Source organism: Rhincodon typus, chromosome 6 (genome assembly GCF_021869965.1).
Source record: "Rhincodon typus isolate 14 chromosome 6, sRhiTyp1.1, whole genome shotgun sequence".
NCBI classification, from domain to species: domain Eukaryota; kingdom Metazoa; phylum Chordata; class Chondrichthyes; order Orectolobiformes; family Rhincodontidae; genus Rhincodon; species Rhincodon typus.
Genome location: NC_063337.1, coordinates 38,357,866 through 38,374,177, shown reverse-complemented (window position 1 = coordinate 38,374,177; position 16,312 = coordinate 38,357,866). Strand labels below are relative to the sequence as shown.

Here is a 16,312-nt window from a genome sequence, read left to right as displayed (position 1 = left end):
TTTGGGTCTGGTGATCCTTCCTCAGAACTGATGGAGGCTAGGAAAATGTTGGTTTATATGCAGAAGATAGGATGGGGGAAGGGGGTAAGGAGTAAACGATAGGTGGGTATAGAGCCCAAAGAGAGAGAACAGTTGGACAAAGGAGTTGATTACAATCTGGCTAGGATGGTGATTAGCTGTTAATGGAGACTGTCAGTGGCTGACAATAGGTAGTGTGTAATGGCAGGTCTGATGTGTGGGGTGGGGGACGAGGACATGGGAGAGTTCAAACCCTAAAATTACTGAACTCAACATTGAGTCGGGTGGGCTGCATGGTTGCCAAGCGGAAAATGGGGTAACACAGTGTGGAGCTGGAGGAACACAGCAGGCCAGGCAGCATCGGAGGAGCAGGAAAGTTGATGTTTTGGGTTGGGACCCTTCTTCAGAAAATGGAGTGTTATCCTTCCAGCTTGTGCTGATCTTCACTGGAACACTGCAGCAAGCCTGAGACAGAGATATTGGCCAGGGAACAGGGTGGTGTGTTAAGGTGGCAGGCAACTGGAAGCTCAGGGTCATTTTTGCAGGCAGATGTTCTGCCTCATTTCCCCAAAGTAGAAGAGACCACATTGTGAGCAGCAAATGTTGTAGACTAGATTGAGTGAAGTGCAAGTGCTGCTTCCCTGGAAGGTATGTTTGGCCCCTTGGATGCTGGTGAGGTAGGAGGTAAGTGTGGTAACAAGGTGTAGAGCTTGATGAACACAGCAGGCCAAGCAGCATCAGAGGAGTAGGAAGGCTGACTTTTCGGGCCTAGACCCTCTAGCTTGGCCTGCTGTGTTCATCCAGCTCTACACCTTGTTATCTCAGATTCTCCAGCATCTGCAGTTCCTACTATCTAGGAGGTAAGTGTTGCAGCTTCAGTGGTTGCAGGAGAAGGTGCCGTGAGGCTACTGGGGAGGTTGGTGTCAGGAGAGAAGGAGTGTGGACCAAGATATCCCGAAGGGCACGGTCCCTGCGGAAGGCAGACAAGGGAGAAGACGGTAAGGACAAGGAGAACCTTATTGCTGTTGAGGGAGGGACAGTGGATAGTTCGGACCCCGTTGAGAGCCCTGTCGGCAACGGTGCTGAGGAATCCTCGGTTGAGGAAAAAGGTGGACTTTCGCTCTAATGCCAATCACCGTGGGCGGTTGTCAGGAGCAAAAATGGTCGCTGTATTTGTCACAAACAGGTTGTTGACATGCGCGTGCTGCGTGCGCAGCTCTCGGGGCTTGCTCGCTCTCTATGGTGCGGTCGCCATCGTTGAGAGAGCGGCGGGTAGGGAATATGGCGGTGGAGTCTAGAGTCACCCAGGAGGAGATCAAGAAAGAGCCAGAGAAGCCGGTGGATCGCGAAAAGGTGAAAACTGTTCATACTGACGGGGGTTGGCGGGGGCTAAGGTAGTAGCGGCGGCCCTGCAGGTTGAGTCAGGTCAGGGCCTGGGAAATGTCAACTCCGGGAAAGTGCACGTTGGACGATTCCGCTGCTGCCGCCTGAAAGTGTCCGGAGCTCGGATTCTGACTGTAAGGGTGCGGGCTCTCTCTTTCACAAATGTGAAGCATTTCTCACTGAGTGAACTGACTGAGGGGCCGCGGTCTAACCTGATTGAGGGTGAGGCCAAGGTTTCCCCTTCAGCCCAATTTTAACCAGTAACTGGAAATTTCTAAATCAGAAATTAGAAGTATTTTGTGTTTCAACCTTTGTTTTGTTCTGAATGTTTTTCTTTGTGATGTGTTGTGACGGTGCTAATAGGGTTCCAGTTAACCATAGAATTACGGCTAGGGATCAGTGTAATTGGAGCGGGGAGAAACAGGCGGTATCGGTCGCCTACGAGCGCCTACTGTTTAATTTCATTGACTAAAATTAAACTGGACATCGGGTACGTCGTAGAGAGGTGATATGACCCCCATTTTGCCAGCGCTCAGAACAAATTTCTGTTTTCATATATAAAAACAAAAAAGGGACACAGTGGTTTATGCAAATAATTAAGCCATGCCTGAATTTTGCATCCAATATTTTATGCCTGTTCACAGCATTCTTTTCTCTTCACATCTCAGTTCATTTGTGAAACGTATCCCATTCAGGAGAAAACGTAAATCTCTCAAATTGTTTCAAAATAGGTGTGAAATTAAATGGAGAATTTTAAATGCAGCAGGAAGCTTGTTTTTCGATAGCTTTTTAGCTTGTGATTTTTTTTTAATAAAAATCAGTTTCACTGCAGACTTTTGTGGGGTTTTTTGTTTCTTTGAACACCGGACCCGAAACGTTAACTCTGTTTTCTCCTCCACAGACGCTGCCAGACCTGCTGAGCTTTTCCAGCAACTTTGTTTTTGTTCCTGAGTTACAGCATCCGCAGTTCTTTTGTTTTTTTTTTATAAGTCACATCAGAAATAGGTTTCCACAATTCAGTGTTTTTTTTTCATTGTGGAATGTGAATGTTGCTGGATACCTAACCTAATGTTATGCCCATCCTGAACTGCCCTGGCAAAGGTGATGGTGAGCTACCATCTTGAACCATTTCTGCCGTAAGAGTGTAGGGACACCCACAATGCTGTTAGGAAGGGAATTCCAGAATTTTGATCCACAGCAGTAGATGAACTTAATGCTGTTGATTTTCCCATGTTTCTGCTACCCTTGTCCTTGTAGGCAGTAGAGCTTTGGAAGATGCTGTCAGGGGATCCTTGGTAAAATACTGTAGTGTACTTCGTAGGTGGTACACATTGCTGCCACTATGTCAGTGCTGAAAGAAGTGACTATTGAAAGTAGTGGTTAGGGTGCCAATCAGGTGGGTTGTTTGGCCTGGATAGTTTCTTGGCTGTTGTTGGAACTGCATACAGGCAATGGAGAGTATTCTGTGCCACTCCTGATTTGTGCTAGACTTGATATTGGGCAATGAGAATTTCCAACAGTTTTTTCCCCAGATTTTACAGCATTTTGCAGTATCTTGCTTTTACCTTAAATCTGTGTCCTTTGGTTCTCAATTCTTCCACCAACAGGAATACATTCTCTCAACTCTGAACTACACAATTTTTGACAAATGTCCTCTTTGGGGTTATCTCTAAGAAGAACAACCACAACTTCTCCAATCTATCCAACGAACTGAACTTTCCTATCCCTGAAACTATTCTCCAAAATCTTTTCTGCATACTCTGTAATGCCTTTACATCCTTCCTAAAAAGCGATGTGCTGACGTTGAGGCTGAGCCAATGTATTATACAGGCGTCTCAATTTTCTTCCTTTTGTGCTTCGTTCCTATTCTCCTGAGCATACTTTAGAAACTCTTTCACAACTAGCACAAAGTGCTGGAGGAACTCAGCAGGTCTGGTAGCATCTGTGGGGATAAACAAAGTTAAATTTTCAAGTCCAGGATGACACAAATGTTGCCAAACCTGAGTTTTTCCAGTATTTTCTGCATGTTACAGATTTCCACTATCCACAGTATTTTGCTTTTATTAGAAACTCTCTTCCCCTTTCTGCCCTTTATGCTATTACTATCCAGTCTCTACCGGATTAATTAAAGTTTTCTGTTGTAACTACACTATAGTTCAAGTATGTTCTGTAATTACGTTGCAGATTTGTTCCTGTACATCTTTCCCACTAGTTAGTTGCCTGTAGGGTACATGCAGAAGTGTAATTATATCCCTCTATTCCATAGCTGTATGACTCCTCTAGGATAACCTCTCTCACTAGTACTCTAATTTCTCTTTAATTAGTACTGCTCCCCACTTTTTTTTTCCAGAGTACCTTGCATCTAGGAATATTTAGTCACTCACTCTATCTTACTCATTCAAGGCATCCATTATCGCCACAACATCATTTGCATGTGGCTATTTGTGTCTACCCCTCACCAGCCGTATTTGGTGCACTCGATACATTCACATGCATCCATGTTAAAACTTATAGCATGCCCCTTACATTGACAGTATTTCATGTCATGTTGTATCCTATTTGAGTGCTTTGTCTTTCCAATTCATTGTGCACCTTGTTTTGCTTTGCTAATAATACCACCTTGCCACGCTTGTACCAATTAGTTTAAACCCACTGCAGTAGTATTAATAAACCACCTCAGCAGCTACTCACTAATCAAGTGCTGATGTCTGATATCTTTTTGCTTAATAGGGAGGCCAACTGAAATATTTTTGTTTAACTCTTATCTAAAAACCTTGGATTTAAATTTACTGAAAAATTCACTGTCCCTTAACTATTTAATTTTAACTGTATCTATCAGGTCTGATTAATTGAATACTGATTATAATGGAATGATGGTAGGCGCTGACCTAATCATATTATCAGTAGCCTATTAATCTAGAAATCCTGATAATGCTTTGCGTCATTGGGTTCAAGTCCTACCATGGCAGATGGTGCAATTTGAATTCAATAATAAACTTGAAATGAGAGTCTAATGATGATGTGAACCATTGCCAATTGTCAGGAAAAACCCATCTGATTAACTAATGTCCTTTAGGGAAGGAAATCTGCCATCCTTACATGGTCTGGCCTACATCTGACTCCAGACCCTTGCAATGTGGTTAACTCTTAACTGCCCTCTGGGCAATTAGGGATGAGGCAATATATACTGGCAACCACATCCCATAAATGAATTTTAAAAATCATAATAAATTATGAAATTATGTCTTTAGCTTTTGGTTTTGTACTTCTTAATTTATACTTGATTAATTTAGATTAAATCAAATTGTTACCATTACACTTGAACCACATGGTTCCTAATTCCAGGGGCAGCAAAGTTTCCATTTAGTGGTTATCACGTTTGCCTCGCATGCACAAGATCCCCAGTTTGATTCTGCGTGGAAACATTCTGATTACAAAGTAGGGAAATTGTGTCACTCAGTGTGCATGATAAAATATTCTTATTCCAGGAGTTTTTTCTTCCTCCACATTTTCATCATAATTTTCTTGAGGACTACATTTTGATTTTCTAAAACTCCTTTCGTTTTCACTAGCTGCTTCTTTTGGTGATGCAGTCATGTCATAACAATAACTTTTGCATTTGCGTTGACACAAGGGGTATTTGAACTCTTGGAAGCAAAAAGAATTTGACAGTATACACAATGACCGTCATTTCTCCATTAAACCTAAAATAGCAACGCATAAGGAAAGCATCAATTTCTAGAGACAGTTTTTAAATTGGCACAAGGCATCAGTTAGAAGTTAGGGAAAAACTTAGCTTTCTTAAAAGAAACTACAGATCTCTACACAAATCCATCAACACAAATATGATATCGAAGGACTGGTGTGATCACAGCTAAAGGGTTGCATGTTATCTTTAACATGGTCATTGCAGCCAAGTGATTTACAGAATGTGAGGTGCTTTGAGATGTGATAACCCAAGCGCAAGGCTTATCTGAAAGAGTGTTCAGTTATAAATTATCCAGTTGACACAATTTTCATTATGATATCATAAACGTTTGTTAAAATGTTTAAAACTACTCTCACCTGTTTGCAGCCCCTGTTCTTTCCTCCTCCTCACCCCCTAACCCCCACCCACATGCACATACATCCACCCCATTTCTTCCACTCTGCCTTACAGTGGGAGGTTTGACCACTTTTTGGTATGAATTCTCCCACCGCCCTAACGTATTTTGTATGTTGCCTTGTTCTGTTATGTCACTAAGTGATTATTTTTCCTTTTCGTTAAGTTCAGACTCTCTGGTCCCACAGTCTTGTTCAGTTCCTGATCATTTTAAACCTTTGCTTCGGCTGTTCAGTTCCTGTTTGTCTCAAATCTCTGCTCTGACTGCTCAAGTGCCACTCTTTTAAAATCTTCCATGAAGGTGCTTATCTGTGTTTATACATAAATTTGCAAAGTTGGCTTCATAAGTCCAGCAGTCCCTAACACTGACTTTAACCAGCTTAATCCTAGCTCGTGATGCAATGCATTTAAATCATGTAAAGTGGGTGCAGTAGAGTTTCAGAAATATAAGGTGTCTATTGACATTATTATTTTACTGTTACCTTTCAATTTGGAGAGCATACATTGTTTAGTTTACTTTAAATGCTGTGATTCAAAGAAATAAATTTTAATGGATGTTCTGGATGTTTATTAGAGAAAAATACAACTGAATCTCTGTGCAGCATTTCCCAAAGTTTGCTGCAAAAAAAAACCTGAAGTCTTATTTATTTGTGTTTCTGCTGTTAATTTCTTCGACCTAGACTTCACATTTCTGCCGCTGTTTTAGTGATGTCAAAATCATTAGAGAAAAGTTACATTTGAGATTTAATTTTAATTTTCCAAATAGATTAGATTCCACAACATTTTAAAATAAAATTTGTGCAATTTATGGTGGTTTAAGAAACAAATTATATTGATTTGTTAACTTTTTTTTTATTTAATGTTTAAAAATTAGACATGCCCTCTTCTGTTGAGAGTGTTCACAACTAACAATGGAAGGCATCACAGAGTCGATGATTTTGCTAGAGGAAATGTCCCATCTAGTGAGCTACAGATCTATACTTGGTAAGTATTGCAATTCTGCTGTAAAACATGTTTCCAATCATTAAATGATACAATTTTTGTACTTTATGACCATCTTGCTTTTGGAAATGGGAGTTATAATTACTGGTCTATTCAGTCAATACAACATGTTTTGCAAGGTTATTTTTATTAGATTCCATTTCAAAGATTTGTCTGATTCAATAGCCAGCTCTTTGCTTCGTTGACTAATCGTTTTTTTAGCCATACCTCCAATAATTGTCAATCAAATTGTAAAAATCCTTTTCTGATTTCAATTTTCTTTTTGCCTACAATCATAAAATTTGCATTATCTCTCCAATTATGCCTCTGATTCAACCTTATAACAGTTCCCTACCCACTTTATTGAATATCCTGAATAATATTTCTCTTACATAGAGATCAAAACAATCATTGCAAACAATTTTCAATCTTCTATTTTCTCCACCAATTCTCAGTAATTGTTTGTTCAGATAGCTTAAATTTATTGCCTTCTCTTTGGCTTTGAAGTAGACATACAATACAAAATTCCCTAATCAAGCAGTATCATATTGCTAATGTTTGTGTGCTTTGTATTCCTGATGGGTGTTATCCTTAATTAGGAAAGTTGCTCGAATATTTTAAATTTTTTTTAGAAATAACAACTCATTTCTTTGTTACCCCACCATCTGTGATAAGCTACAATCCAAGTCCATGCACATGAGCATTTAACAAAATTGTACTTCCATTGTTGTTTGAATTCAGGATGGATGCTACACTGAAAGAACTAACAAGCTTAGTAAAAGAAGTCTATCCAGAGGCCCGCAAAAAAGGAACACATTTCAGCTTTGCAATTGTGTATCCAGATCCGAAACGACCTGGCTACAGGTTTGTGTAATGATACAGTGGTTTTATATTTAATGTTTTTATGAACTTGAGATTGAAGGAGTTGTGTATCTGGATTAGTTTTACATAATTCGTCGAGAAAAGGTCATTAAAGTTAATAGAACTTTTTATTGAAATTCACATAGTTGGAAGTAAACATTTATACACGACAATCAGGATGCAGCTTCTGCACTGAAAATTAATTGGTGGTCTGTCTGTGAAAGAGAAAGAGATTTCCAACTCTGTTTCTGGAAAACCTCAATATGGTCCAGTCTGAACCTTGATTGTCTTCATGAAGAGCATCCCGAGGAACTTTCTGTGAAGATACTGTTTCCAGAGAAAGCTACATTAGAAAAGATCCCTGTGACATTGGTTTTTGTTTGCTGATCTCTATCTTTATAGGCCATAACTTTAGACAGAGACAACTTCTGAACATTGCACATTTTATCTCTTGTCTACCTTTAAAGACTAAGGCTTTTCGGCAAAATGTATCTTTCCCAAAATGATTCTCCACAGGGAGAAATATATTCTTTTCCTCGCAAGTTTATTGTTGTAATTGTGTTTGTTTGTGCGCATTTAGTTTATTTTGTTGCCAGTCCTTTTCAGGCAGCATAAATATAGTACTCCCTCAGAGGCATTTTCTGCACTGGGAGCTGGTGAATGAAAAAGGGGTAACTTTTATCTAAAGCCTAGTTTTTCCTTTTAATTTATGAGTTATCTAAATATTGCACTTTGAATTAAGAGAAGTTTTTTTTATTGCAGCCTTAAATCTCTCTCTCACTGCGAGAGAAGCTGTGTCTAATTAATCAGTGGCTGGATTAATCCAATTCTTTGGAGTTTGTCAGTTGTTTTCAAGAAGCGTCAGTAGAGGCTTTCCTCAGTGCTGCTTTGGTTGTGCAGAGTGGAAAGTATGAATTTATTGAGGTAGAGGAAGTTTGGTGAGGGGCAGGAGGTATTCCTTTCTTCTCTAATTTAACTTTTACAGCCAGCTGTAGTTGGCTTTTCCTTTGGTACAGGGAAAGAAGCTGATTGGTGAGAACTATTATGTTCTCTATTATTTCAAGTGTAATAATCTTTAAAATTACAAGATGGCAGGTCAGAGTGGCCAAGTGGAGTGTACATTCTGAATATCTATGAAGTCATTGATACACTATTTGTCCCAGATAAACTCTGCAGGAAGTATCACAGGCTGTAAAACCCTGAGCTCAGGATTTCAGAACTTGAACAACAGCTGGTACTCACTGCAGTGTAATCACAGGTTAGGAGCATACAGAGAGCAAATGGATGACTGCCAGGCAGTGTAAAGAAGAAAATAGACAGGCATTACAAGAGTCTATCTTGCTTGCTAATTGGTATACCATTTTAGATAGAGTAAACTTTGTTTGAACTGGCATTCTTGATAAACGGGCAAAAATTATATACCTGAAATACCAGAAATTTACTGTATTATCTCAATCTCCATGATGTCCAAATAGTCTTTTGAGGGTAAGAGTCTGTCTCTGCTGGTAAGTTTTATTTAAGGCAAAGTTGCATTATTATTTAAGTGATTTATGCTGTAAATAAAGTATAACAGTGATGCGCATACCCCCTGCTTTATGTTTCTATTACTTAGTATGTGTTTTTACATTGATTATGCAGACCTTTTGATCAACCAGCACAATCCTGGTCCCATAGGTGCTCGTTATAAAAAGTTTGCTGTACTAGTAAGGGTGAATGGTTCTTCAGGGGTGTGCAACCAGAGCAAAGTTGGTGGTACTACGGGCAGCTGTACAATGGAGGAAGAAGTTTAGAAAAGCAATAGCTATAGGAATTCCATTGTCAGAGGATCATAAGACATTTGTGTGGACATTAATGAGGCTCCAGAACGGTGTGTTGCTTCTCTAGTGCCAGGGTAAAGATAGTTATAGAGTTGCTGCAAGACAGGGTGATCTGCTAGAGGTCATGGTCCACGTTGGTAACAGTGATTTAGACAGGAGTGAGGCTAAAGTCCTGAAAGCTGATAGGGAATGAAAGGCAAAAATTTGTTAAGATGTAATCTCAGGATTACAGATTGTCCCATGTGTTCGTGAATGTAGAAATTTGAATACATGGCTAGGCAGCAGATTTCTGGGGCACTGCAACTGTTTCTGGTGAAGGTCAGACATATACAAGCCAGATATTCAGGTGCAGACTAGGACTGGGATAACTATCCTTTGCAAGGGAATTTGCTAGTGCTAATTCTAAAGAAGGGTTACTGGACCCAAAACATTAACTCTGTTTTCTTTCCACTGCTGCCAAACCTGCAGAGTTTCTCCCGCAATATTGTGTTTGCTTGTTTGTTTGTTTAAACTAGATTGGCTCGGGGGTTGGAAACCTGAGGACAAATTCAAAGCCAGAAACATAGGGGCAGAAATTTAGAGTGACTCTGAAAGACAGACGAAGCAGAGGTTGAAAAGTATACAACACAAGAATTTGGCAGTGTTAAAGGTAATGTAAAGATAAGGAGCATAGCAAATAATGCCGAGGAGCTGTAGACACAGGCATCTGGCAGCATCATATCGTTACTATTATGGCATCTTGGCTTAAGAACGGTCAATGATGGCAGCTCAACATCCCTAGATAGAGCATTTTTAGCAGGTTAGAGAGGAGGATAAAAAGGTGTGCACAGCATTCTTATTTAAACCTTCAATTATAGTTGAGAGAATGGATGATATTCTAAATGAAGTGTCAAATGTGGCCACTTATGCGTTAAGTTCAGAAACAAGAAAAGGGGCAGCCACATTGCTAGGCGTGTACTATAGATCCCCACACAGAGAGAGAGGAGCAAATATGTAGGCAGATTTCAGAGTAGAAAAACAACAAATGGTTGGGGACTTCAACTATCCCAATATCATTTGCGATACAAACTACCTGATAGACAAGGAGGGCACAAAATTCTTAAAACACAATCAAGAGAACTTTTTTAGCCAGCACGTAACAAGCTTATCAAGGAGGGCACATTGTAGACTTTGTCATAGGAAATTAAGTTGGGCAGGTGAATGAAAGAGCAGTGGTGACCATTTTGGACATCGTGATCATAGTATAATTAGATTTAGCATCATTATGGTTGGAGGAATAAACATAACATGAGTAACCATTCTAAATTGCAGTAAGACAGAGTTACAAACCTGAGGTGATCTGGATAAAGTCAGTGGGAGGCATTCAAAAGTGCACTTCTGGGCACGTTGTAGGCACGTGTCTACAAAAAAAAAGTGTGGTATTACCAAATCTAGGGCATCGTTTTGTTAAGGGAAGTTTATATCTTAGCGGCTTGGGTTGTCTTCCTTAGAGCAAAGACGACTGAGGGGTGACTTTATTGAAGTGTACAGAATAATGATGGCCTTAAATGGAGTGGACAGGGAAGACCGGTTTCCTGTAGTTGAGAGATCAGTTATCAATGGGCACAGATTCTAGGTTTTTGATGGGCTGGCTAGAGGGGACATAAGAAAAAACCTTTTCAACCAGAGGGTGTTAGATGTTCAGAATTCACTGCCTGGTTTGGAGGTTGAAATGGAAGCCCTCAACTTATTCAGTAGGAACGTAGATTTACACGTGAAGCATTGTAACCAGCAAGACTACAGATCAAGTGCTAAAAAATGGAATGAGGATTTATTCAGCCAAGGCAGAGGTGGTCAGGTTGAATCGCCTCTTTCTGTGCTGTACTTATCTGTAGTTCTGAGAGTTATTTGGAGGAGTAGAAGTTTGTATTTTTGTATTATAAATTGTTAACCAGATTTGCATCATTATTGATTTATTAGAAAGGTTATACATTTTTGTGTTTATTATAGAGAGCTGGTTGTTAGATCTTACGTCTTGGAGTTTAGAAGAGTGAGGGGGCTTCTCGTTGAGACTTACAGAACACTGAGGGGCCTGGATAGAGTGGATGTGGAGTGCGTTTTCTCAAGAAGGAGAGAATAGCACCCGAGGGCGCAGCTTCAGAATGAAGGGACGACTCTTTTGAACTGAGATTAAGAGGAATTTCTTCAGCCAGAGGGTGGTGAATCTGTGAAACTGATTGCTGTAGAAGCCAATGAAGGCCAAGTCCTTGAATGTCTTTAAGACAGATAGTTTCTTGGTTAGTAAGGCATCCAAGGAGATGGGTTGAGAAACAGATACAATGGATCGAATGGCCTGACTCTTCTACAATATCTTATGGTCTGATATAGAGAAACCATATAATTGACCATATCAGGAACAGATCGAGAAAGACAGCACTGTCCTCCTATCTCGGTCATAATAAGAGTGATCATATTGGATGGTGAAGCAGGATTAAGGGCCAAATGAGCTGCAAATCCTATACACTACAGGGTCATGGTGCCCACACACAAAATTGGAATTAGTGCTGCTATTAATTTGCATATTTTAAATTGTGGATGTTATCATTTGATTTTTGAATCTTCCGTCTGTAATCTAACAATACTCAATACCTCTTTCTGAACAGAAATATTTATACAAGGCCAAATTTAATATCAAAAACGCATGGCATCTTCAATTCAAATTGAGTTAGGGAGTGATGGAAAAATTGGACCAAGATAGAAGGATCCAGGCAGGGATCAAAAGGGAAAAATGACTAGGGTATAAAAGAGAGGGGAAATTATGTCAATGGGAGCAGCATTTATGTGGGACAATGGGTGTGCTGTGCAGCGTTGGACATTTAATACCTATTGCGGGGTTGGGGGGGTGTTAAGACGACAAAAAGAAGCATTTTCTTATGGAGGAAAACAGGAGGCACAGTTGTATTGCAAATATTAGCTTCTTGGTTAGTGGACCGGAATGTTGTAACATTGCAACAATGACTATTTTGCAGTGTTGATGGGGTAAATGTGGAAAGTGACCTTTTAACAGTAGTGTAGGTGTTCAATTGTTGTAATATTTTGTACACTGCCATTCCATTTACTGGCATTGATGTACGTCTGTGAACTTTTTGGAGATTTTCTATAGCTCTTGGGGTAGAAATGCAGTACTTGAAAGGGGGTGGGGTAGATTCCTAAAAATTCTGCACAGATATTTATGGGTGAACTGTGTTGTAGAGATGAGCATATGATGTGTAAGATATGTATGCTGTTGGGTGTCAGCTTTAAAGCGGCAGTGTGGAGGTGAGCAGTATGGTTAAGATGGATAGGAGGCAACAGGCAGGTGAATAGAGTGAATAAATCCACTCATCAGCTATTTTTTCATTGCTTAAGGGGAAAGGATTTCTGTCAAAAGATGTATGTTGGGGTAAACTATGTATTAAATAAGTTGCTTCCAAATAATATTTTCATAAGGCAAGTTACTTACTAGTTACTCATGTTTAGTGACAAGTTTGAGAATGCAATTGATGCGGAGTTATTTGGTAGCCGAAGCCTGAACTCTGTGGGTGCTTAAACTAGCCTGTTTCTTTTATTCACAGATGGGATGTGAGTATCGCTGGCTGGGCCAGCATTTATTGTTTATCCTTAATTACCCTTGAGAAGGTAGTGGTGAGCTGCCTTCTTTAACTGCTACGCTCCATTCATCGAATAAATGACATTGAAGGAACAGCAATATCTTTCCAAGTTAGGAGAGTGAGTGGCTTGGAGGGGTACTTGCAAATGCTGATATTCCCGTGTATCTGCTGTCCTTGTCTTTCTGGATGGAAGTGGTCATGGATTTGGAAGATGCTGTCCAAAGAGTCTTGGTGAATTTCTACAGTGCATCATGTAGATGGTACAAACTTCTGGTGTGGGGTATTGGTGGTCTAGGGAGTGGGGAGTATTCCATCACACTCCTGATTTGTGCCTTGTAGTTGGTGGACAGGTTTTGGGGAGTCAGGAGGTGAGTTTCTCATGTGAGGATTCCTAGCCCGTGACCTGCTCTTGTAAGGCTGTATTTATAAGGCTGGTCCAATCCAGTTTCTGATGAATGGTAACCCCCAGCATGTTGATAGTGTAGGATTTAGTGATGGTTATGCCACTGAACATGAAGAGGCAATGGCCAGACTCTCGTTGAGGAGAGTCATTGCCTGGCATTGGGAGGTTTGAATGTTACTTACCTGTTATCAGCCAAGCCTTGGACATGGACTACTTCACTATCTAAGGAGTTGCTGTATCTAAGTCCGTTGTTCTTGACTTTTCATATTATCAATATAAATCAAAACAACATAAAAGTAAGTGGATTGTACAGAGCATGTAGACTTGCCTGATTTGTTGTTTATTCATTCACGGGATGAAGGCGTCGCTGGCCAGGCAGCATTTATTGCCCATCTTTAATTGCCCAGAGAGCAGCTAAGGAATCAACCACATTGCTGTGGGTCCAGAATCACATCCTTACCAGATCAGGTAAGGATGGCAGTTTCCTTCCCTGAAGGACATTAGGGAACCAGATGGGTTTTTCCTGAAAATTGATTCATGGTTATCATTAGGCTCTTAATTCGAGATTTTTTTTTATTGAATTCAAATTCCACTATCTGCTGCGGCAGGATTCAAACCCAGGTTCCCTGAACATTATCTGGGTGTCTAGATTAACAGACCAGAGATAATACCGCCAGGCCATTACCTTCCCTGACATCGATACGCTATCTAAAAGGGCAAATGAGGTGCAGAATAATGCAAAAATTATAAAGTCTATGTAAAATTTGATCAGTGAATGTTTTGTATTATTAATTAGTCCCATTGTGGTTTTAAGAGGATATTTAGAATTGCTTAAAGAGAAAAGGTTAAAGTATAGAGTGTTTAATTTCATCTTAAACAAAAAGAATTTGCCCATTGAATAGTCCCAATAGATTTTTGTTTGTTTTTTAAACTGGTGAAAATTGCATCTGGATGACTACTGTTTTGCTTTTGTATAACAGAGTGAAGGAAATTGGTACGACTGTTTCAGGGAGGAAAGGACCAGATGACTCGATGACGTTACAATCGCAGAAATTTCAAATTGGGGACTACCTGGACATTGCAATAACGCCACCTAGTAGAGCACCGCCCCCACCTGGCCGCATGAGACCATATTAATGTTCCTTCCTTACCCTCTTTGGGCAGCTGTGGCTGTAATTTGGTGGCCCTGTACTATGTAACCAAGAATGTTCGCATGTTTCATTGTATTTTGTTCCTAAACAAGATAATTTTTGAGAAATAATTTTGACTGACTGCAGATGTGGGCAAGTATCTGTGCATTCTAGCTGCAAAGTTTTTGATTTTGTTCAGATTGTTTGCAATCTTTTAATAAAAGTGTGCCTTCATTTCATTGTTTTTGTCTCTAGAATGTGCGCATAGAATTTGTCTGAACTTTAACGCAATCTGGGTAATGTTAAAAATTAGATGTCACAATTTTCATAGTTTATGATCCTCTTCTCAACACCCTGAGCCAAGTTGTACTTCAGTTCACAACAATGTAACTCTACAGGTGTAAATCAGCTAGTATGTTCACGGTTTTAAAAGATTTACAATAAACTGCTGTTTACTCAGAATTATTCCTCTATTTCTTAAATATTACTGGTGGTCCTTTGATTCCGGTGGTCACTGTTGCCTTGTTGACTTCACCATGGTAAATCTCCTCTGTGCTGTCTCCAGTGCAATCACATCCCAGCTATAATGTGAATTCCAAATTGCAAACAGTATTTTATACGGTCTCAGCATAACCACTTTGCTCTTAAGCTGTCTGCTCAGCCAGTAAGGGCAAGTATCCTATATGCCTTTTCAACCACTTTATCTACCATTCCGCTACCTTAAGGGACCAGTGGATATGAACACCAAGCCCCTCTGATCCTCACTGCTTCCTGGGTCCTACTGTTTATCAAGTATTCCCTTGCCTTGTTCTGTCCAAGTGCGTAACCTGACACTTATCTGGAATGAATTCCATTTTGCACTGATTAGCCTAACTGACCAGCCCATCTATAATCTAAGGTTACATTCCTCCCTATTTACTACTCCTCCAGTTCTCGTGTCATCCCGTGAACTTTCTGATTAACTCTCCTACATTTGATTAAAACAGCAACCTCGGCCAGTGCAAGAATTGAGCCAATGCTTCTGGCGTCACTGCATTGCAAACAAGCTATTTGGCTAACTGAGCTAAACAACACCCATTCAAGTCAAAATCATTTATATATACTACAAGCAGTGAGGGTCATGTGGCACCCTGCTGGATGCCGACTTCCACTTACAAAGACAGCCCTTGACCATCACCCTCGGTCTCCTGCCACTCAGCCAATTCTGGATCCAATTGACAAATTTCACGGGCTCTTAACATCAGATATATTACCCTAATGTACACACCTGGTTGTCTCCTTGAAAAATTCAATCAAGTTGGTCAGACATGACCTCTCCTTAACAAAACAATGCTGGTTGTTCTTAACTAATCTCTACCTCACAAATGCAAGTTGATTCTGTCCTTCAGAGTTGCTTCCAGTAGTCTCCTAACCATTGAGGCTAGATGACTGACCTGTAGTTTCCTGGTTTATGCCTTCCTTCCTACCATGAATGATGGTACCACACTGGCAGTTCTGTGGCACTTCTACGATTAGAAAGGAATTGAAAATTACTGCCAGCAGCTCTGTTATTTCCTCCTTTGCTTCACTCAACAGCCTGCAGTGCATTACATCCAGCCTTGTAGATTTATTTTTTAAGCCTGCCAGACCACCCAGAACATCTGTGTATGCTACTTTCTTTCATAATTATCATAGTCTTACTTCCCGAATTCTATACGGATATAGTCCTTCTCACTAGTGAACAAAAGATTAACTTGGGGCCTACTTTTTCCCTAGTTATCCTTTTACCCCTAATGTATTTGTAAAGTAACGGGATAATTGCAGGTAAAAAAGGAAAATCCTTACATGATCCCTTTTTGCTGTTCTGATTTCCTTTTTATTAAGTTTCTCCTTGGACAATCTATACTTCTGTAAAACCTCTGCTGTTTTGGCACTTGGTATCTACCATAAGCCTCCCTGATTTCTTTATCCAATCCCGTATATTCCTCTATCTAGGGTTCACTGGATTT

General features: G+C 40.1%; 1 protein-coding gene across 1 annotated transcript; it reads left to right on the top strand.

Moving 5' to 3' along the window:
* The first annotated feature begins 1,220 nt into the window (after positions 1-1,220).
* Positions 1,221-14,786, top strand: sap18 (Sin3A-associated protein). Its single transcript, XM_020515043.2, has 4 exons — positions 1,221-1,371; positions 6,378-6,487; positions 7,226-7,348; positions 14,175-14,786. The coding sequence occupies exons 1-4, from the start codon at positions 1,258-1,260 to the stop codon at positions 14,329-14,331; spliced, it is 504 nt and encodes a 167-aa protein (XP_020370632.2). The 5' UTR covers positions 1,221-1,257; the 3' UTR covers positions 14,332-14,786.
* Positions 14,787-16,312: the final 1,526 nt, after the last annotated feature.